Source organism: Bos indicus x Bos taurus, chromosome 9, assembly GCF_003369695.1.
Source record: "Bos indicus x Bos taurus breed Angus x Brahman F1 hybrid chromosome 9, Bos_hybrid_MaternalHap_v2.0, whole genome shotgun sequence".
Classification (NCBI taxonomy): Eukaryota; Metazoa; Chordata; class Mammalia; order Artiodactyla; family Bovidae; genus Bos; species Bos indicus x Bos taurus.
Window position 1 is genome coordinate 17,705,856 of NC_040084.1, and position 23,693 is coordinate 17,729,548.

At 39.8% G+C, this 23,693-nt stretch overlaps 1 protein-coding gene across 1 annotated transcript in view; it reads left to right on the plus strand.

The window, feature by feature from the left end:
- MEI4 (meiotic double-stranded break formation protein 4) overlaps window positions 1–16,803 on the plus strand; it is a 256,058-nt gene extending 239,255 nt beyond the window's left edge. Inside the window, exon 5 of the mRNA XM_027550979.1 lies at window positions 16,161–16,803. Coding sequence (XP_027406780.1) covers window positions 16,161–16,430 — 270 coding nt within the window. The 3' untranslated portion in view covers window positions 16,431–16,803. The remainder of the gene's footprint in view (window positions 1–16,160) is intronic.
- Window positions 16,804–23,693: the final 6,890 nt, after the last annotated feature.

Below are 23,693 nucleotides of genomic sequence, written 5' to 3' on the forward strand. Positions count from 1 at the left end.
TCTAAGTTTTCTGCATTTCATTTGGATCTTTAATTTTTTTTTTTTCTTTTTATTAAACTTCAGTCTTCTGGTTCTTTTTTTTTTTTTAATTAATTTTATTTTATTTTTAAACTTTACATAATTGTATTAGTTTTGCCAAATATCAAAATGAATCCACCACAGGTATACATGTGTTCCCCATCCTGAACCCTCCTCCCTCCTCCCTCCCCATACCATCCCTCTGGGTCGTCCCAGTGCACTAGCCCCAGGCATCCAGTATCGTGCATTGAACCTGGACTGGCATCTCGTTTCATACATGATATTTTACATGTTTCAGTGCCATTCTCCCAAATCTTCCCACCACCCTCTCCCTTCCCACAAAGTCCATAAGACTGTTCTATATGTCAGTGTCTCTTTACCTACCTTCAGGTAAAAATTGTAGTTATTATAATCATAGTTACAGTTATATAAGTACTTCATGTAGTAGTAAAAATACCCACTAAATTTATACATATATTTAATAAAAATCAACTAGAAGGCAGCAAAACATTTAAAATGTTGTTAAACAATTTCACATGATTATAGCATTATTGCTTTTTCTTTTATTCAAAGATTGTTTCTATTATGCCCTTTCCTTGTTCTTAAAAGTAACTTACCAAATTCATGATAATAAAAACTGAGGGTAATTTTTCCATGTGTCAAATTATGTCTCAAAAAAATCTGATTTTTAAAGAAGAGATGGTGGTTAGTTGATTTTTAAAAAAGCAAAAGAACAAGAAATGTAGTGCTCACTTTGCTATATACCAGTCTCCATGTCAATAGTAAGATAAAATGTTCATGAGAACACATATTTTTTTTTTCTTGTGTTTCCAAACTTTCCTGTGTTGTTGTGTAGCTTCATTTAACCTTTGAAAGCAAGTTTTGAGAAACTGATTTAATTCAGTCATTGGTGACAGATATTGAAAACAGGGGTAAAAAAGGAATAAATGTGTTGAAACTTTTAATTTCTGTAAATACAACCCCATTTTGTTGTGCTTTGTGAGTTAATCAGTGAATTTATCTGAGGCCAAATTTAGCTTTCTGTTTCCAAACAAAAGTATTAGAAAGGATGTGGTCACTTATGAGTCCACACCCTTACTGTCACTAATCTTCGGCTTTGGAGCCAATGCTCTTAAAAATATATCTTTTCTTACTACTTTGGCAAACCGATCAAAGCGTAACTAAGCAGCCTCTAGGAGAGTCTTTTCTGGTCTGGGTGGTCATTGATTCTATTCCAGCAAATCTGGCCCCTGCCTTCTGTCTGGATAGGCGGGTTTTGATGCTGTCTTGGATAATCTTTAAAGTCCTAAAGAAGAAGGTTTCTTGTTGATTTTATCCCCACTGGCTGTTTGGACACGTGTTTGCCATAAATAATGGCTATCTGGATCTCTGTTTCTAATATATACCAGACATTTTACCAGCTCCTGTTTCTTCTGCTCATGCTCTGTCTGAATTATGTGGTAGGGGTGGCCTCACTTAGTGAAGCAGTATATCCTCTCCCAATGCTACTTTCATGGTTTCTCTTATTCTCTTTGCCTTCTTCAGGAAGATAAGCATCAGACATTCGAGAGACCGTAGACCTCATGAGGGCTTCCCTGTTGGCTCACAGTAAAGAATCTGCCTGCCAATGCAGGAGACGTGGGATCGATCCCTGAGTCGGGAATATCCCATGGAGAAGGAAATGGCAACCCCACTCCAGTTTTCTTGCCTGGAGAATCACATGGACAGAGGAGCCTGGCAGGCTATAGTCCATAGATTCGCAAAAGCGTTGGACCCGACTTAGCTACTAAAAACAGCAGCAGACCCTATAGAACTAAACACAGTCTTTGAGATTTTAGCATATAGACCTGATTTGGCCTGTGACTGCATGCACCAGTCAGGTGAGTCTGGTTGCACGGCCTTAGAGCAGTCTGAGGGGTGGGCCCTCTGCCGAGTGAGTTGTTTCAGAGATTGCCAGCATCGCCCCACCCCTCCTTTAAGCTCCCTGCCTCGCCCTGTGCCTCAGTGCATGTCAATCCACCGGACACCGAGGGCGCTGTGGCTGTAGCCCACCAGGTGTTTGCCCTGTGGTGACAGAAATGTTCACATCATCTGTCCAAAAGAACCGAGGAGGCAGTGAGCCCGCGGGGTCACCATCCACGACTGGCTCACTTCCTGCCTTTCTGTGTCTTCTCACACCATGAGACTCCGCTCTCTTTAGAGCCCCCCATAGCCCTTAGAATTGATAGCCAAAGAATCAATGCTTTTGATCTGTGGTGTTGGAGAAGACTCTTGAGAGTCCCTTGGACTGCAAGGAGATCCAGCCAGTCCATCCTAAAGGAAATCAGTCCTGAATATTCACTGAAAGGACTGATGCTGAAGCTGAAGCTCCAATACTTTGGCCACCTGATGCGAAGAACTGACTCATTGGAAAAGACCCTGATGCTGGGAAAGATTGAAGGAAGGAGGAGAAGGGGACGACAGAGAATGAGGTGGTTGGATGGCATCACCAACTTGATGGACCTGAGTTTGAGCAAACTCTGGGAGTTGGTGATGGATGGGGAGGCCTGGTATGCTGCAGTCCAAGGGGTTGCAAAGAGTCAGACATGATGAGTGACTGAACTAAACTGAGCTGATAGCCCTTAGAGCAGGCACATACTCTGCATTGCCATTATTTTCTACTTCTTTGTCTCCTTGTGTGTGTGTGTGTGTGTGTGTGTGTGTGTGTGTGTGTGTGTGTGTGACTCAGTCGTATCTTTGTCTCCCTAGATGCATACAAAGAGTTCTCCTAGTATAGATAGGGATCCAGTCCTATTCTTTGAATGCCCATACTTAGTGGGATCTGGCACATGAAGGTACCCAGTCTGTGTTTGCAGTAGGATGGAAGGGCGAGAAGTGGAGTGTGAGGCAGACAGCAACATAATGTTGCAAAGTGCTAAGTGTTCCTGCTTTCATTCCTATCTGTGAGCCCTGTTCTCTCAATTAATACATGCTTGTGGTAATAACAAAGTCATCTGGCTTGTACTGCTTTGTCAAGAACTACTGTGATGAAAGTCCAGACAAATAAATTACCTATTTGCTTCGCAAAATGCTTGGAAGGCATTTCCAGCCTGAGACTAATTTTAACATTGTGGTATAAAATAGTGAAAACGTTTCTCAGAATGGAATGGTTGCTCGTTCAGTCTCTCAGTCATTTACGACTGACTCTGACTCCATGGACTCTAGCACACCAGGTACCTCTGTCCTTCACTATCTCCCAGAGTTTACTCAGATTCCTGTACATTGAGTCAGTGATGTTATCTAACCATCTAATTCTCTGCCGCCCCTTTCTCCTGTTGCCTTCAATCTTTCCCAGCCTCAGGGTCTTCACAACAGTAATGGAGCTTAAGCTTCAGCCATCAGTCCTTCCAATGAATATTCAAGACTGATTTCCTTTAGTATTGACTGGTTTGATCTTGCTCTCCAGGGGACTCTCAAGAGTCTTCTCCAACACTACAGTTTGAAAGCATGAATTTTTTGGCTCTCAGCTTGCTTTGTGGTCTGACTCTCACATACATAACTACTGCAAAAACTATACCTTTGACTATATGGACCTTTGTGACAAAGTGATGTCTCTGCTTTTTAATACGCTTCCTAGGTCTCTCATAGCTTTCTTTCTAAGGAGCAAGCCTGTTTTACTTTCATAGCTGCAGTCACTGTCCCTGGTGATTTTGGAGCCCAGGAAAATAAAATCTGTCACTGCTTCCACTTTCTCCCCATCTGTTTGCCATGAAGTGATGAGAGTGTATGCTAGGATCTTAGTTTTTTGAATGTTGAGTTTTAAGCCAGCTTTTTCACTCTCTTCTTTCACACTCATCAGCTGTGATTTTTCCGGTAGTCATGTATGGATGTGAGAGTTGGACTGTAAAGAAGGTTGGGCATAAAGAATTTATGCTTTTGAACTGTGGTGCTGGAAAGACTCATGAGAGTCCCTTGGACTGCAATGAGATCAAAGGAGATCAAGGAGTCAATCTGAAAGGAAATCAACCCTGAAAATTCATTGAAAGGACATGCTGAAGCTGAAACTCCAATACTTTGGCCACCTGATGCAAAGAGCGGACTCATTGGAAAAGACCCTGATGCTGGGAAAGATTGAGGGCAGGAGGAAAAGGGAGCAACAGAGGATGAGATGGTTGGATGGCATGGACAGACACAATGGACATAAGTTTAAGCAAACTCCTGGAGGTAGTAAAGGACAGTGAAGCGTGGCGTGCTGATGAGGTCACAAGACTCAGACACCTCTTAGTGACTGAGCATCAACAACGAGACTTGGACAGTTTGATCCATCTCACACAAGTCAAATAACTGGACCTTTTTTATATTTCCTTTAAAACGCTGTGTTTAACCCAAACATACTCCTCTTCCCTGGTCCTTCTAATATCAAAAAGATGTTAAAATAATTGTACATCTAGGTTTCTCGTTATGGACATGACTAAGTGACTAACACTTATGATGCTTCTGTGCTAAAAGGAATTGTCTGCTGGCTGACTGCTATCTATGAAGAGTTTCCTTGGTAGAGGAAAGAAGATAAAGGTGCGTCGTCAGATTCTTACACACCTCTACAGGAATAGTTCACAATGAGCTTGAAATGCTCCCAGCAGTTGACCATGGTACAGTACTTGAGTAATACCAGTAGCTTTCTTCTAGCTTCAGAGAACCTTATGGATAAGGTGATAACTTTTTCACTTTGGGTAAAAACATGATGATGATGATGATAGGTAATACTTATTTGAAAGTTTGTGATCCTGTGCTGTCTTTAATATTGAGCCTCAAGAAACAGATTTCAGAGAAGTAGGTAAAGTTGGTTAATGAGAAAACCGTCATTTTTTTTATTATTTTATTTTTTAACTTTACAATATTGTATTGGTTTTGCCATATATCAAAATGAATCCGCCACAGGTATACATGTGTTCCCCATTCTGAACCCTCCTCCCTCCTCCCTCCCCATACCATCCCTCTGAGTCATCCCAGTGCACCAGCCCCAAGCATCCAGTATCGTGCATCGAACCTGGACTGGCAACTCATTTCATACATGATACTATACATTCTCCCAAATCGTTACACCCTTTCCATCTCCCACAGAGTCCAAAAGACTGTTCTATACATCAGTGTCTCTTTTGCTGTCTCGTATACAGGGTTATTGTTACCATCTTTCTAAATTCCATATATATGCGTTAGTATACTGTATTGGTGTTTTTCTTTCTGGCTTACTTCACTCTGTATAATAGGCTCCAGTTTCATCCATCTCATTAGAACTGATTCCAATGTATTCTTTTTAATGGCTGAGTAATACTCCATTGTGTATATGTACCACCGCTTTCTTATCCATCCATCTGCTGATGGACATCTAGGTTGCTTCCATGTCCTGGCTATTATAAATAGTGCTGCGATGAACATTGGGATACACGTGTCTCTTTCCCTTCTGGTTTCCTCAGTGTGTATGCCCAGCAGTGGGATTGCTGGATCATAAGGCAGTTCTATTTCCAGTTTTTTAAGGAATCTCCACACTGTTCTCCATAGTGGCTGTACTAGTTTGCATTCCCACCAACAGTGTAAGAGGGTTCTCTTTTCTCCACACCCTCTCCAGCATTTATTACTTGTAGACTTTTGGATCGCAGTCATTCTGACTGGCGTGAAATGGTACCTTATAGTGGTTTTGATTTGCATTTCTCTGATAATGAGTGATGTTGAGCATCTTTTTATGTTTGTTAGCCATCTGTATGTCTTCTTTGGAGAAATGTCTGTTTAGTTCTTTGGCCCATTTTTTGATTGGGTCATTTATTTTTCTGGAATTGAGCTGTAGGAGTTGCTTGTATATATTTGAGATTAGTTGTTTGTCAGTTGCTTCATTTGCTATTATTTTCTCCCATTCTGAAAGCTGTCTTTTCACCTTGCTTATAGTTTCCTTTGTTGTGCAGAAGCTTTTAAGTTTAATTAGGTCCCATTTGTTTATTTTTGCTTTTATTTCCAATATTCTGGGAGGTGGGTCATAGAGGATCCTGTTGTGATATATGTCAGAGAGTGTTTTGCCTGTGTTCTCTTCTAGGAGTTTTATAGTTTCTGGTCTTACGTTTAGATCTTTAATCCATTTTGAGTTTATTTTTGTGTATGGTGTTAGAAAGTGTTCTAGTTTCATTCTTTTACAACTGGTTGACCAGTTTTCCCAGCACCACTTGTTAAAGAGATTGTCTTTAATCCATTGCATATTCTTGCCTCCTTTGTCAAAGATAAGGTGTCCATAGGTGCGTGGATTTATCTCTGGGCTTTCTGTTTTGTTCCATTGATCTATATTTCTGTCTTTGTGCCAGTACCATACTGTCTTGATGACTGTGGCTTTGTAGTAGAGCCTGAAGTCAGGCAGGTTGATTCCTCCAGTTCCATTTTTCTTTCTCAAGATTGCTTTGGCTATTCAAGGTAGAAAACCATCATTTTTTAAACAAGGCTAATTAAGACAGATTTTTAATTATGTCATATATATCCCTTTAATTGATATTTTTATGTATACATGTTTCACACTTATTAAATTACTTCCTCTTGGAAACATGGCAAAATGTCAAGATCCCAAATGCTAGCTCTTTTAATGCTTTGAACTTTTAATCTAAGTTACCCACAAATTAGACATAAGCCCCTTGGAACCAGTCTCCAGAATGCAGACTTTTAGGCAGATTAACTATGCCATTATCTGGATAAAGTAAGATGGATTAATGCCCATTGGATCCTTTTTATTCTTTTTGACTTGGCACTTTGATCAAAAGGTCATTGACCAGTCTCTATCCTTCACTCCCTTTGAACCTTGGCTCACAATTCATCTCTAAGAAATCTTCCCTAATTAACTACTCAGCTCTGATCAGCCTGTGCCTTCTACTCCCTCAGTATGGATCTGGCACCAAGGTTGTATGATTCTGTTGCAAACATAAGTTCATTGATTGTGTGTGTGTGTGTCATGTGTGTATTATGCATGTGGTTCTTCTGTGTTCTCAGGCACTGTTTGTAGCTGGGCTGCATGCAGTATTGTGCTGGGCTCTCACTGCCTTTGCCTGTGCTTTAGAAGCTAAAGCTGCATAGTAAGTAGCTGATAGAGAGTTAACTTCATCCTCCTCAGCTTCTTGATTGAAATCTACTGCCTTCTAATAGTTAAAAAAGGCTGAGTTTTTAAAACTTAGGGATATGTTTTTCACTTAATCATCATGGTGACAACTGACCTTTTCCTTTATAGTATTGTGTTGAATTCATTCTCTTAGAAACAACTTATTATAATTGTATCTTATTTATTGCCTCTGTCTAATAAAATCTGGCATGTGGGATACGGAGCCAATGGCATATTATATTCCGTGAACATTTAATGTAACATTTAGATAGGCACCTAGACTCTTTGATTTGGCTCCTGCCCTGTAATAATCCAATTTTCTCCTTCATCTCTTGCATTTGCAGCAATTATAATAATGTCATGTTGTGTTTTCATCCTTTCCGTAGCTGCATGCTTATTTCTCAAAGTGTCAGACTGTACTTCTGTGTGCTCTTGGCTAGCCCACATAAATTATCAAACTGTTGAATGTAATGAACTGTTACATTCTCAGTTTTCAGCAGTAAACTGTGAGCCATACCTCAATGTACAGTAACTTTTGTTATGTGCTCGGCTTCCAAAGAGTGCCTAGCTTTGTCCCTTTAGGCATCTCTGTCCTTCTGTGTCAGAGACAGTAGGCAGCACCTTTCTAAGACAAAGGAAATTTAATTTCCTTCCTGCCTAGATGAAGTTTCAAGGTTACGATTTTAAAAGACCAAAACAGAAAAAGGGAACCCCGGCAGCAAGATACAGTCATCCCTCATGGGTAAATCGAGCTGCACAGTGATTTCTAGAATCTGGCCTTTGCTACTGATCCATGGGCAGCCTTCATCCTCATGTTCACAATAAGGCTGCTGAACCTCCAAGTATTGCACCTTTTCTTCCAAGCAGAAACAGTGGTGAAGAGAGAAGGCTAAAGGGCATTCCACTGGGTTTTCCTGCTATTAAAGAGCTCTCCCAGAAGCCCTAACCAGTCACTTATATTTACATCTGTTTGACCAGAATTAGCCTTAAGAGAGACTAAAAAATAGACATTTTTAGTTGATCCATTGTCATTCTCAACAAAACTGAGGTTCTTTTGATGAAAAAGGAGGGATAAATGGGAAGACGGTAAACAAGTAGATATAGCTACTTCAAAGATAATAAGTGTTTACAAAAATGTCAAGTTAACCTAGACTGAATTTCAACTGAAACAACAATTAGGAAACAGGCACCATTTGTCTGTAGCATGAATTTTATAGTGTAAGTGTTGAGGTAACATTTTGCAGCATGTAAAGAAATGTTAATATTTCTTTACTACGCAAATAAATGTTAGTATACTTTGACTTTCACAGGCCCAACTCAGAAATAGAAAAATAGACGTAAGACATGTTTAATTCTGAAAATAACCTACAAAAATATGTGATGATTTTCCTACCAGAGAAGTATTTCCTCTTCCAAAGGCCCCCTAGTCTACAAAATGGGAGAGTAATAAGCAGTCATGGGACTATAGAAGCTGCCTCTCAACTTTCCTTCAGTTCTAAAAGACCAAGATAGAGAGAAAAGGTGATCGCCTTCTGTTGACTGTACAGAGCTATTGTGCTTGTGTTCTGGGTTTCATTCTGTCTTCCTGGTGTGTGTTCAGGCAAAGCACTGGAGCATTTTCCAGGTGACTGTATTTTACCTCTGTTGGGGATTTTCCTGTGCTGGTGTGGTGCAGTTTAATTTGACACCAAGAATGTAAAAATTACCCCAAAATACAGTAGAAGGGTATCAACTGTCATGTTAATACCATTTATTTTACTTTTTATTCAGCTTATGCACTAATTCAGAAAGCTTCTGAACATATGATTAGGCAGAGTGGGCAGCTGCCAGTGTGATAAAATTTGGGAACTATAGGAAAGACCTCCCCCCACAGACATGCCGTCTTAGTCACGTTGAGCAGGAGGGCTGCTGCGGCTTGTAAGTTAAATGTATATTGTCTCCAAAGAGAGGAGTTAATTTCAAGTTAATGTTTTATGAGATGTAAATATCTTGGAGCAAAAGAGTTCATCCATTTAATTATTACAAGAATGAACATTTAGGGTAAAAGTGGAACCCAGAGCAGACAAATTCTGGTAAAAGTAAAGTCCACAACAGCACAGAAAAGTGGGACCCCAGCCCACCTTGAAGCAGAACTAACCGTCCCCAAAGAGAGATTCTCAAAGCAAGTAGAAAGGAACCAAGATACACTCTGCCTGCTTTACACCCTTAAAACTCCTGGAAGAAACATAGGAAGTGAGCTCCCTGACATTAGTCTTGGCAGCTGTTTTCTGAGGTTCATACCAAAATGAGAAATCATCATGGGCAAGCTTTAGCAAAGCAAAGAAAATCAACAAAGAGAAAATGTTTGCAAATCATATTGTAGTTGTTCAGTCATTATGTAGTTTCTGACTCCTTGTGACCCCATGTACTGCAGCACACCAGGCTTCTCTGTCCTTCATTATTTCTAAGAGTTTGCTCAAGCTCATGTCCATTGAATCAGTGGTACCATTCAGCTGTCTCATCCTCTATCACCTCCTTCTCTTCCTGCCCCCAAACTTTCCCAGCATCAGGGTCCTTTCCAGTGAGTCGGCTCTTCACGTCAGGTGGCCAAAGTATCGGAGCTTCAGCATCAGTCCTTGCAATGAAGTGAAGTCGCTCAGTCGTGTCTGACTCTTAGTGACCCCATGGACTGTAGCCTACCAGGATTGTCCATCCATGGGATTTTCCAGGCAAGAATACTAGAGTGGGTTGCCATTTCCTTCTCCAGGAGATTTTCTCAACCCAGGGATTGAACCCAGGTCTCCCACATTGTAGGCAGATGCTTTACCATCTGAGGCACCAGTGAAACTGGTGGCTTCCAATAAATATACCTGTTAAGAGGCTAATATCCAAAATACATAAAGAATTTATATATCTCAGTAGCAAAAAACAGTTCAACTAAAAAATAGAAGAGCTGAATAGACATTTTTCCAAAAACATAAACCTGGCCAACAGGTACATGAGAAGATACTCAACATCACTAATCATCAGAAAAATGAAATTTAAAACCGTAGTGAGATATCACCTTATACTTGTTAGAATGGTTATTCAGTTCAGTTCAGTTCAGTCACTCAGTCGTGTCCGACTCTTTGCAACCCCATGAACCGCAGCACACCAGGCCTCCCTGTCCATCACCAACTCCCAGAGTATCAAAACACAGATGATGGTGAGGATGTGGAGAAAAAGGGAACCCGTGTGCACTGCTGGTGTGAATCTAAACTGGCGCAGCCACTATGGAAAACAGTGTGGAATTTCCTCAAAAACTTAAAAACAGAGCTACTATATGATCCAACAGTTCCCACTCCTGAGTATTAGTGTTAACTATCTTGAAACACTAATTTAAAATAGTATGTGTACACCTATGTCCATTGCAGCATTATTTACAATAGCCAAATAGCCAAGACATGGAAACAACCTAAATGCCATCCATGGATGAATAAATTAAAAAAGATTGGGTACATATACATGTATGAAATTGACTGTTATTCAGCCGTAAAAAATAATGGAATTGTTCTGTTCGCAACAACATAGATGGACCTTAGGCATTATGCTAAGTGAAATAAGTCAAATAGTAAAAGATAAACACTGTATGGTCCCTTTTATATGTAGAACCAAAAAACAGACAAACAACTGAGCTCCAAAAACAAAACAGATGTGTGGTTTCCTGAGGTGAAGAGATACCCCACGTCCAAGGTAAGAGAAACCCAAGTAAGGTGGTAGGCACTGAGAGAGATCATCAGAGGGCAGACAGACTGAAACCACAATACAGACTACTCGCCAATCTGATCACATGGACCACAGCCTCAGTGAAGGTAGGCCATGCCATGTGGGGCCAGCAAGACAGATGGGTCACGGTGGAGAGGTCTGACAGAATGTGGTCCACTGGAGAAAGGAATGGCAAACCAGTATTCTTGCCTTGAGAACCCTGTGAACAGAATGAAAAGGCAAAAAGATAGGACATGGAACAATGAACTCCCCAGGTCGGTAGGTGCCGAATATGCTACTAGAGATCAGTGGAAAAATAAATTCAGAAAGAATGAAGGGATGGAGCCAAAGCAAAAACAACACCCAGTTTTGGATGTGACTGGTGATAGAAGCAAGGACCAATGCTGTAAAGAGCAATATTGCATAGGAACCTGGAATGTTAGGTCCAAGAAGCAAGGCAAACTGGAAGTGGTCAAGCAGGAGATGGCAAGAGTGAATGTCAACATTCTAGGAATCAGCAAACTAAAATGGACTGGAATGAGGGAATTTAACTCATATGACCATTATATCTACTACTGTGGGCAGGACTCCCTTAGACGAAATGGAGTAGCCATCGTAGTCAACAAAAGAGTCCAAAATGCAGTACTTGGATGCAATCTCAAAAACAACAGAATGATCTCTGTTCATTTCCAAGGCAAACCATTCAATATCACAGTAATCCAAGTCTATGCTCCAACCACTAATGCCAAAGAAGCTGAAGTTGAATGGTTCTATGAAGACCAACAAGACCTTTTAGAACTAGCACCCAAAAAAGATGTCCTTTTCATTATAGGGGACTGGAATGCAAAAGTAGGAAGTCAAGAAACACCTGGAGTAACAGGCAAATTTGGCTTTGGAGTACACAATGAATCAGGGCAAAGGCTAATAGAGTTTTGCCAAGAGAACGCACTGGTCATAGCAAACACCCTCTTCCAACAACACAAGAGAAGACTCTACACATAAATATCACCAGATGGTCAACACCGAAATCAGATTGATTATATTCTTTGCAGCCAAAGATGGAGAAACTCTATACAGTCAGCAAAAACAAGACCAGGAGCGGACTGTGGCTCAGATCATAAATTCCTTGTTGCCAAATTCAGACTTAAATTGAATAAAGTGGGGAAAACCACTAGACCATTCAGGTATGACCTAAATCAAACTCCTTATGATTATACAGTGGAAGTGAGAAATAGATTTAAGGGACTAGATCTGATAGAGTGCCTGATGAACTATGGATGGAGGTTCGTGACATTGTACAGGAGACAGGGATCAAGACCATCCCCATGGAAAAGAAATGCAAAAAGGCAAAATGGCTTTCTGAGGACACCTTACAAATAGCAGTGAAATGAAGAGAAGTGAAAAGCAAAGGAGAAAAAGATATACCCATTTGAATGCAGAGTTCCAAAGAATAGCAAGGAGAGATAAGAAAGCCTTTCTCAGTGATCAATGCAAAGAAACAGAGGAAAACAATAGAATGGGAAAGACTAGAGATCTCTTCAGGAAAATAAGACATACCAAGGGAATATTTCATGCGAAGATGGGCTCAATAAAGGACAGAAATGGTAGGGACCTGATAGAAGCAGAAGATATTAAGAAGAGGTGGCAAGAATACACAGAAGAACTGTACAGAAAAGATCATGACCCAGTTAATCACGATGGTGTATTCACTCACCTAGTGCGAGATCCTGGAATGTGAAGTCAAGTGGGCCTTAGGAAGCATCACTATGAACAAAGGTAGAGGAGGTGATGGAATCCCAGTTGAGCTATTTCAAACCTTAAAAGATGATGCTGTAAAAGTGCTGCACTCAATATGTCAACAATTTTGGAAAACTCAGCAGTGGCCACAGGACTGGAAAAGGTCAGTTTTCATTCCAATCCCAAAGAAAGGCAATGCCAAAGAATGCTCAAACTACCGCTCAATTGCACTCATCTCACACGCTAGTAAAGTAACGCTCAAAATTCTCCAAGCCAGGCTTCAGCAATATGTGAACCATGAACTTCCAGATGTTCCAGATGGTTTTAGAAAAGGCAGAGGAACCAGAGATCAAATTGCCAACATCGATTGGATCATCAAGAAAGCAAGAGAGTTCAAGAAAAACATCTGTTTCTGCTTCATTGACTATGCCAAAGCCTTTGACTCTGTAGATCACAATAAACTGTGGGAAATTCTGAAAGAGATGGGAATACCAGACCACCTGACCTGCCTCTTGAGAAACCTGTATGCAGGTCAGGAAGCAACAGTTAGAACTGGACATGGAACTACAGACTGGTTCCAGATAGGAAAAGGAGTACATCAAGGCTGTATATTGTCACCCTGCTTATTTAACTTATATGCAGAATACATCATGAGAAACACTGGGCTGGAAGAAGCACAAGCTTGAATAAAGATTGCCGGGAGAAATATCAATAACCTCAGATATGCAGATGACACCACCCTTATGGCAGAAAGTGAAGAACTAAAGAGCCTCTTGATGAAAGTGAAAGAGGAGAGTGAAAAAGTTGGCTTAAAGCGCAGCATTCGGAAAACTAAGATCATGGCATCCAGTCCCATCTCTTCATGGCAAATAGATGGGGAAATAGTGGAAACAGTGTCCGACTTTATTTTTCTGGGCTCCAAAACCACTGTGGATGGTGACTGCAGCCATGAAATTAAAAGACGTTTACTCCTTGGAAGGAAAGTTATGACTAACTAGACAACATATTAAACAACAGAGACATTACTTTGCCGACAAAGCTCCCGCTAGTCAAGGCTATGGTTTTCCCTGTGATCATGTATGGATGTGAGAGTTGGACTGTGAAGAAAGCTGAGCGCCGAAGAATTGATGCTTTTGAACTGTGGTGTTGGAGAAGACTCTTGAGAATCCCTTGGACTGCAAGGAGATCCAACCATTCCATCCTACAGGAGATCAGTCCTAGGTGTTCATACAAAGGACTGATGTTGAAGCTGAATCTCCAGTACTTTGGCCACCTAATGCAAAGAGCTGACTCACTGGAAAAGACCCTGATGCTGGGAAAGATTTAGGGCAGGAGGAGAAGGGGACAACAGAGGATGAGATGGTTGGATGGCATCACCAACTCAATAGACATGAGTTTGGGTAGGCTCCAGGAGTTGGTGATGGACAGGGAGGCCTGGCATGCTGCAGTCCATGGGGTGGCAAAGAGTCGGACATGACTGAGCGACTGAACTGAACTGAGGTGAAATTCTGGTGCAGAATGGATCAAAGGAGTCAAAAGGTGCAGATTTCCAGTTGTAAAATGAAAAAGGGTTGAATGCAGATGTACAGCATGGTGACTATAGTTAATAACCCTGTATTGCATATTTTAAAGTGGCTAGGAAAATCAATCTTGAAATTTATTAGCATGGGAATTTTGTAACTGAGTGCTGGTGTTAACTGGACTTCCTGTGGAAATCATTTTGCAGTATATACAAATATTGTATCAGTACATTGTATACATGAAACTAATATGATGTTATGTCAATTATACCTCAATTAAAAATAGAAGGTAGAAGTTATCTGTATATACTTGTTTCTTTACCAGACAGCCTTGTTGAAGATACATTCCTCTGGGCTCCAAAAGAATGTTTCTTCATTTGTGTATTACTATAGTGGATAAATAGATGAGGAAACAGTGGAAACAGTGTCAGACTTTGTTTTTTGGAGGGCTCCAAAATCACTGCAGATGGTGACTGCAGCCATGAAATTAAAAGACGCTTACTCCTTGGAAGGAAAATTATGACCAACCTAGATAGCATATTCAAAAGCAGAGACATTTGCCAACAAAGGTCCATCTAGTCAAGGCTGTGGTTTTTCCTGTGGTCATGTATGGATGTGAGAGTTGGACTGTGAAGAAGGCTGAGCGCCGAAGAATTGATGCTTTTGAACTGTGGTGTTGGAGAAGACTCTTGAGAGTCCCTTGGACTGCAAGGAGATCCAACCAGTCCATTCTGAAGGAGATCAGCCCTGGGATTTCTTTGGAAGGAATGATGCTAAAGCTGAAACTCCAGTCCTTTGGCCACCTCATGCGAAGAGTTGACTCATTGGAAAAGACTCTGATGCTGGGAGGGATTAGGGGCAGGAGGAGAAGGGGACTACAGAGGATGAGTTGGCTGGATGGCATCACTGACTCGATGGACGTGAGTCTGGGTGAACTCCGGCAGTTGGTGATGGACAGGGAGGCCTGGCGTGCTGCGATTCATGGGGTCGCAAAGAGTTGGACATGACTGAGCGACTGAACTGAACTGAATAGTGGATAAATTTGGTGAATGTTTCCAGACTATTTCTTAATAAGCAAATGAGAAAGCCAATTTATATCGTTACATACTTCTTGTATTCCCTTATGTTCTGTTTTCCTTTGTGCACTTTTTAGGGCTTCCTTTGATTTATCTCACTTTCAGCCATCTAGTTCAGTTCAGTTCAGTCGCTCAGTCATGTCTGACTCTTTGCAACCACATGAATCTCAGCACGCCAGGCCTCCCTGTCCATCACCATCTCCCGGAGTTCACTCAGACTACATCCATCGAGTCGGTGATGCTATCCAGGCATCTCATCCTCTGTGGTCCCCTTTTCCTCCTGCCCCCAATCCCTCTCAGCATCAGAGTCTTTTCCAGTGAGTCAACTCTTCGCATGAGGTAGCCAAAGTACTAGAGTTTCAGCTTTAGCATCATTCCTTCCAAAGCCATCTAAACCAAATAATTTTTACAAGAATCATATTCATTTTTTCTCATGACCCATGTATCTGATTCAAATTTAATCATACTCCCTCCTGGCTTGTATAGCCTCAGGATGAGATTACATCTGGTTGTTTACAGGTCATAACCCTAAGCACTTTCGAACTGTGTTATATTGATATTTTGAAACGTGTTTCTAGAATCCAGCCAACAAAGATCCTGATATTATTATTGACAGAAGTATCAGGCTTTGGAAATCTTTGGGGAGAGGTTGAATTCAACACACAAGACTTGGTGTGTGTAAGACTCTTTGCCAAGTGTTCTCAGATTCATCTCAGTAACAAATTATAGCAACAATGTAGAGAAAGGTCTGGAACTCTGTAAACGTAAGGAAAGAAACTCATGCACCAAGATCATAAAGTTTTTGGAAAATTTTTTTTCCTTTCTCTCCCAACCCCAGTCAAAGAGGAACAGGAAGACAGAAGGTGTTAAATAAGTCAAGTGTTTTTGTTTTAAAAAAAAAAAAATTGATCCCTTTATTTGGCTTTTTCTTAGCTAAGCTACTGCAATATTTTTTAAAAGGAGTTTGTTGTTTTTCTGTAGGTACAAGCCAATTATGATGTGGCACGCTATGAAAATATGTTCTCTGTGCTCTGGGTTCTGGAGCAACTTCTTCAAAAGGAAAACAAAGAAGACAACTCTTCAAAAACGGGGCACGAGGATCAAGAAATCAAGAAATTTCTTCAGAAGCATGACGAAACTGTTTTCAAACTCTCTGATGCATTTCCTTTATTTACTTTTTATTTGTGGAGACTGGGCATTCTCTTGAACTCAGTAGAAATAGGAACTGTTGAAAATGACTCACTACCTTAGCAGTTTACCAAATAAACAGAAGCATACTAAAGTTGAATATATGAAGATCTTGTGCTTAAATGTTTTCAAGAATATTTTTAAATGAGCATTTTATATGGATCCCTAAAGACAATCATTAATTTAATAATCCTAAACTGTGTATAAAAAGATTATGAGTCATATTTCTTTACTAAAATCAGCCAGTTTCAGTTGAGAATGCCCCCCCGCCCCCAGCTTAGTCCTCCGGAACTGTGTATTGCAATACATTTACTCAATGCAATCTAGCTCTGTTATTCTCTAAAATGGACCGTTAATTGTCTTTCTTATTAAAAAATTGCATTTTAAAAGATTTTCAAAAAGGCAACCCACTCCAGTGTTCTTGTCTGAAGAATCCCAGGGATGGGGGAGCCTGGTGGGCTGCCATCTATGGGGTCACACAGAGTCAGACACAACTGAAGTGACTTAGCAGCTTAGCAGGTGCTAAAAGGTAACAGAAGATGTCTTATGTTTTGTTACTTTATCAACAGAGCATTTAAAATAAGTGATTATAAATAAGACTGTTTTCAACTTTTTTTCTTAGTTTCACTCATTTTCTATTGTCTTAGATGGGGTTCATGCAGAAACAGAAAAGTTGTTAGCATTTGTAAAGCTAATGGCCTTTAATTTCATATAATCAACATATTTGTCAAGTCCTTTTGAAAATATTAGTCATTTAAAATGTTCCATTTGTTTTTCAACAAATGTTTGTTTTGATTCTGTTGATTATATAAAATATTCCTGTTACTGTTAAAATGTAGTTATTATATGTAATTAAGTCATTAAGTCATTTTCACAAATTCCAACATCAGTCTAGAAATATACTTTATATTTATTAAAAGTATATTTATACTTATTTAAAGTATTGGTTGGATTTCTCAGTTACACACTTTCATTGACATTAAGTCAGTTATTAAAATTATAACCAACTAACTTAATTAGCATACATTATATACTTTCGTGTAGTGCAATTTAGCAAATACAGCAAATACAAATTTGCTTTATTGATTATATGTGATATTGTTTCATAAGTTAATTACCTTTCCTGAATGTCATTGGTATTTTACAAAATCATTATTATTACCTGATACATATTTGTGGAGTTATTTCTATCTTTCTACAAAAAATAAAACCTTTTTTTTTTTTGTAATACTGAAACAAAATCTTATCAGTCAACTTTATTATATAACAAAGAACCACTAAGTCTTAATGGTATACAGCAATAAATGTTGCTTTCTCAGATGTCTGTGGGTCACGTGGGGGTCAGTTCATCTGTGCCTGCTGAAAACTCTGTGCCGTCAGCAGATCCCACCGGGTTAGACTCTGTGTTGTATACAGGGCTTTATTTTCATCCACATGTGCTTATTCTGGGTCCCATGTGGAAGGAGAGAGACGCAACTGCTCAGGAAGATCTGCTATGGCAGTGGCAGGCAGGCGAGAGGAAAAGGGCTAGGCCCACATGTATGGACCAGGTACATCAAAGGGTCAAGCCCGGAGGAAGAGGACAGACAAGTACCCTCTACCTTGAGTAGGAAGATTTGCAAAGTTACATGGCAGTGGGCACTGGATCCACGAGAAGGTGGAGAATTAAGGCAAATAATTTGTTCCGCCTCACATACTAGTTGAACGTAAGAGGGGTATTTTAGATCCTAAATTAGAAGGAATTTATTTTAGTATTGAATTCCTGGGAACAACTCTGAAGATCTGTATAAATCCCATGACATCAGCCCATCCTCTTTCTTCCGTAATAATTAGAAGAGGTTGGTAAATACATAAGCAACAGCAGTGGCCCTTTGCCCACTGCAGTCAGCCAACATGATTGTTACAGGCAAGAACCAAAATCTGACTCCCTGTTGGGATGTTTCTCTTACTTTAACCTTTGCTTCCTTTTGCTTTTGTTCAGTAAAAGGATACTGTGTGTACATAATGGCCTGCCTCAATGAACCCTGCCCTTCTATCTGAATATTGAACCAAAGTACCTTTGTTTCAGGAAACATTCTGACCCTGCCCACTTGTGGATGGCTATAGGAGGGAAGAAATTAACACATCCATTCCCTCTCTGAGGCTGGCCATTCTGGGAAACATCCTGACCCTGTCCACTTGTGGATGGCTACAGGAGGGAAGAAATTAACATATCCATTCCCTCTCTGAGTCTGGCCATTCCAGGAGATATTTCCAAGACTTGTGACCTTTTTACTTTACTTCCTCACCCCGCTCTCTCTCTGACTCTAAAAAAGAATCTGACATCCAGACCCCAATAAGATCATTATGCTGAGACATTAATCTGCCATCTTCTCAGTCTGCCAGCTTTCCAAATAAAGTCATTATTCCTTTCCCCAACACCTCATCTCCAACTTACTGGCCTTTTCTGTGGCAAGCAGAGTGAGCTTAAACTCAGTAACATAATGGCCCTAAGAATAATTCCAGTAGTCTTCACAGCTTCATGGTCTGAAAATTAGCCTAAAAAAGTATATTTATTACAAAAGAAAAGATTTTAGAGTCATCATCAATGTACAATATGGAGATACATTTGATTTCCATTTGGTATTGGGCTTCCCTGGTGGCTCAGTTGGTAAAGAGTCTGCCTGCAATGTGGGAGACCTGTGTTCAGTCACTGGGTTGGGAAGATCCCCTGGAGAAGGGAATGGTGACCCACTCCAGTATTCTTGCCTGGAGAATTCCATGCACAGAGGAGCCTGGTGGGTTACACTCCATGGGGTCCAAAAGAATTGGACATGACTGAGTGACTAACACTTTTCACTTTTATGTAAACACAACTTCAGTCATTTCTACAATACTTAATCCTTCATTATCCTGTGTTCCCGTCTGTAACACTGTTAATTGTGCAGTATATTTATTATTGAGGTCTAAATCTCTTGCTAGTGAAAAGAGGATCAAATGAGACACATATCTGTTTCAATAAAATGGTAAAAAAAAAAGAATAAATGCATGATGTAAGCTAGAATTAACAGTATTTAGGAATGTTGTAGCAATGAAGACTTGGCAGTCACCTTTGGCCAGCAATGAAATTGGATGTAGGATAGGATGGGAAATAAAGAGGACAGAGAAGACTACCAATAATGGAGGGAATCATAAAAGTGTTAAGTGTTACACTCATATAGTATTTATTATATACAAAATACATATATTTATAATAAACAGATACACTGATCTAAGCATTTTATGTATACTTACTCATTTGATTCTCCCAACAACCCTATGTGAGAGGTAACGTTATTCTCTCCATTTTAGAGATGAGGAACTCAGACAAACCAGGAAGGAACCACTTGGGTTTTGCCCCCAGGAATTTTGTCTTTGCAGGCCACTCTCCTTAACAGCTGTCCTGGCAATTCATGAAACTCACAAATACCTTTCTAATTGTCATTAAAGCTTGATAAGCCTTCTAGGATGGTGGTTCATTGTTAGCTTATTTTGGATTCTTAAACCTGTACTGAGCAGCTGTCCTTCTCTGGATTGTAACATTTTACTATAGTCAAAGACTCCGTAGATGTGTTATAGAACATCTTTCAAGAAGAATGTTCTAAAAAACTGCAAATCTCTCTCTAAAGACAGAGTAGGTGGACCATCAGCATGCTGTGCTCAGCTCAGTGAGGAGAGGAAACACATCCGATTGTTTTGTTCTTGGACCTATAAAGAGATGCAGTTCTTTCACAAGTTACTGTACTTTTTAATCATGTTTGTTGCCATCCTATAAATAAGGGCAGTATATTCCTAAAGAGGCAAACAAAAAAGCCTTTCACATTTCCAGATTTTTGTGTATATTTGCAGATCTTTTAAAATATTGACAGCTGTGATTTGTGAAAATGTGGTTTCATTTATTCAACAACTATTAGGCACTAACTTTGTGAAAATGAATTACTTAAAAAATAAGCATACTAAATTGTATCTTTTATCATACTTATAAAACAAATTTCTTTTAACAGTATAATAACCCAACAACATCAGTAGTTTGGTGAAGGAGATTATTAGGGATGATATTTACCTAATACTGAAAAATAGATAGGATTTTTATTATTTTTGAAAGTCAATTCATTATTTTTAAATTATTTATAGTATTGGACAACACTAACTTTATCTGGCCAGTAAATGGGCTACTCTTTTAAAAATTGTCTAAATACTATAGAATATGATTGATACATAGGAAATAACCTTGGTCTCTTGTCTTTCATTTAATATAAATGTGCCCTACGTTGTTTTAAGAGTCAACTACTAATAGGAAGCAAGACTTGGAAAAATAAAATTAGTCTAACATTAAAGACATCAAAATTGATTTTATAATGATACATGTTCTGAATTTGTAATATTTTGTTTTGATATTTTAATCTAATTTATGTTGTAGCTATTTAACCAGTGGTGAACTTCTGATGTATTTTAATCCACAGTTGTATTCCGTGTGTGTGTCACACACACGCATGCTCAGTCATATCCCATTTTTTAGGACCCCAGGATTACACTCTGCCAGGTTCCTCTTGTCCATGGAATTTTCTAGGAAAGACTACTGGAGTGGGTTACCATTTCCCTCTCATAGCGAATCCCCTCTCATAGCGAATTCCCTCTCATAATGAATCCATTTTAGCATCAAGATTTACATAGATAACACTAAGCTGAGTTATCTCCAGCATAAAGCAGTGGTTCTCAAATGTGGGCCCCAGGCCAGCAGCATCACCAACACTTGAAAACCTATTAGGGATACAAGTTCTAGGGCCCCACACCAGACTTGCTTTAGGAACAGAAAGGCTAGGGGGAAGCCCCAAATTTGTAAAAACAGGAGGGCTTGTTACATACAAAATCATTCAGAAAGTAGAAATTCAGTCATCCCAAATTACTGAATTTTTAAACTTCCCTAGTGAGTGCCTTAAAATTCCAAAGGAGGATTTGGGAAAACTAAATTATTCATGATTTACTTAAAATAAGTAGCAGTTTTATAAACATCAACCTGAATAGCACTTTAAAAATGAACATCTTTACACTTAGCTTTTAGTTCCTTTACTAAAATAATTACTGTCTGTTGGTGGTATTTTAAAAAATTATATAATCTGAGTTTAAGAGATATAAACTAATAGCTTTCCACATTAGTCTTAGTATGGAGTAAGAAGCAGGCAGAGATGCAGACAGGATGTTACTTGTAAGATGAGATATTAAGCATCCCAAATAGTATCAGAATATTTCTTTTATTCCAGGAGATCTGTTTTTATACATACAATAAGCCTAGCTTAGTTATATGGTTCTGTTTCTCAACCCTGGAGTTGAAATTCTATCTTCTTTCACTCCTTCTGGAATATGGTGAGTTATAAATAAATAATTGGTAAACAATGGCCTGTTCTCAACTGTTGTGCTTAATTTATTTTCACCACTTTTTTCAGTTTTTATCAAGTTACCGTAATCTCCAGAGTGACCCAAGGACAGCACCCCTGATGTGATGAGGGAACAGAACCGTCACTGCTTTTAGCTTTAACAACTTGCTAAGACATTTTCATGAATGATCAATCGTTTCAGGAACACTCGAAACACCAGCACGGAAGAGGATATATTTGTTCTCTCTCTTTCAGACTCACACTCGACTTCAACATTCCTTCTGTAAAAAGAGATCCATACCTCTCGAAACTGTCTCTCATTTGATAAAACATACTTCATCGTCCTTAAGAGTTGAAAGCTAACTTGTATTGAGGACAGAGTGCAGTTTCTAGAGGACTCCAGAGCCAAGTCACTGTCCTGGGAGAGTAACCACGGTCCATTAACACGTGTGGTTTTTCCGTTTCCACAGTGGCACATGACCAAGAAGTTAGCTTGCCATAGCTGACTAGGCATCTCATCAAGCAACTTGACAAAGTCTACAAAACAGCTCCAGAGACTAGACAGAGAAAATACAGGAATTCTGATTATACCAAAAAGAAAAAAGCTAGAAGTAATTATAGAAATGTGAGAATGCCTCCAGCTCCAAATGAATGTATTGATATTATTTCCATGTGAAAAGTTAAAAATAACTTCTGAGGCTAGTATGAGCTTGGCTTATGACCTACTTTCCTTTTAAATATAGTCTCTTTCACATGTAACATCTAACCCCTGTGCCTTTGCACCATCATTTATTAAGTCTGGTCATAATACTCAGCATTTAGTATGGTGTGTGCTAGACACTTCACTCAGTTCTTGACCTTTATTATTTTGCTTAATCCTTCTAACAACCTTATGAGATAAGTATTATCATGCCCAGTTGGATGAGGAAGCAAGCATAGAGCATGTAAGTAATTAGCTCATGGTCACAAGGCTGGAAACAAAAATCAGAGCCAAGATACAAAGAGGCAATGAACAACTGAGTCAAGAGTCTGCACTCAAAATAGAGACACAGATGTGGAGAACAAACGTGGACATCAAGGAGGGGAATGGGGTTGAAGTGAATTGGGAGGTGGAAATTGACATATATACGGCTGCTGCTGCTAAGTCGCTTCAGTCGTGTCCGACTCCGTGCGACCTCATAGACAACAGCCCACTTGGCTCCCCTGTCCCTGGGATTCTCCAGGCAAGAACACTGGAGTGGGTTGCCATTTCCTTCTCCAATGCGTGAAAGTGAAGACGCTCAGTCGTATCCGACTCTTAGTGACCCCATGGACTGCAGCCTACCAGGTTCCTCCGTCCATAGGATTTTCCAGGCAAGAGTACTGAAGTGGGTTGCCACTGCCTTCTCCGACATATACACTACAATGTATAAAATAGATAACTAATGAGAACCTACTGAGAACTCTAGTCAGTGTTCTGTGGTGACCTAAATGGGAAGGAAATCCGAAAAAAGAGGGATATATGTGCATGTATAACTGATTGCTTTGCTATGCAGCAGAAACTAACACAACGTTGTAAAGCAACTAAACCTAATTTAAAAAAAAAAAAACACAAAAAACAGCACTCTGAGCACTTAGCTACTTGTAGCTGCCACATCCTAACTATGCAAAAGTGAAAACTTAAGTGTTCAGAATAAAGTTACTCTGACAGTAAAACTCCAGTGTATACTTTTTTTTAGAAATTCATTTTAGACACACCTACTCTTGCCTGCAAAATCCCACGGACGGAGGAACCTGGTGGGCTGCAGCCATGAGGTCGCAAAGAGTCGGACACAACTGAGCGACTTCGCTTTCACTTTACACTTTCATATGCATTGGAGAAGGAAATGGCAACCCACTCCAGTGTTCTTGCCTGGAGAATCCCAGGGACGGGGGAGCCTGGTGGGCTGCCGTC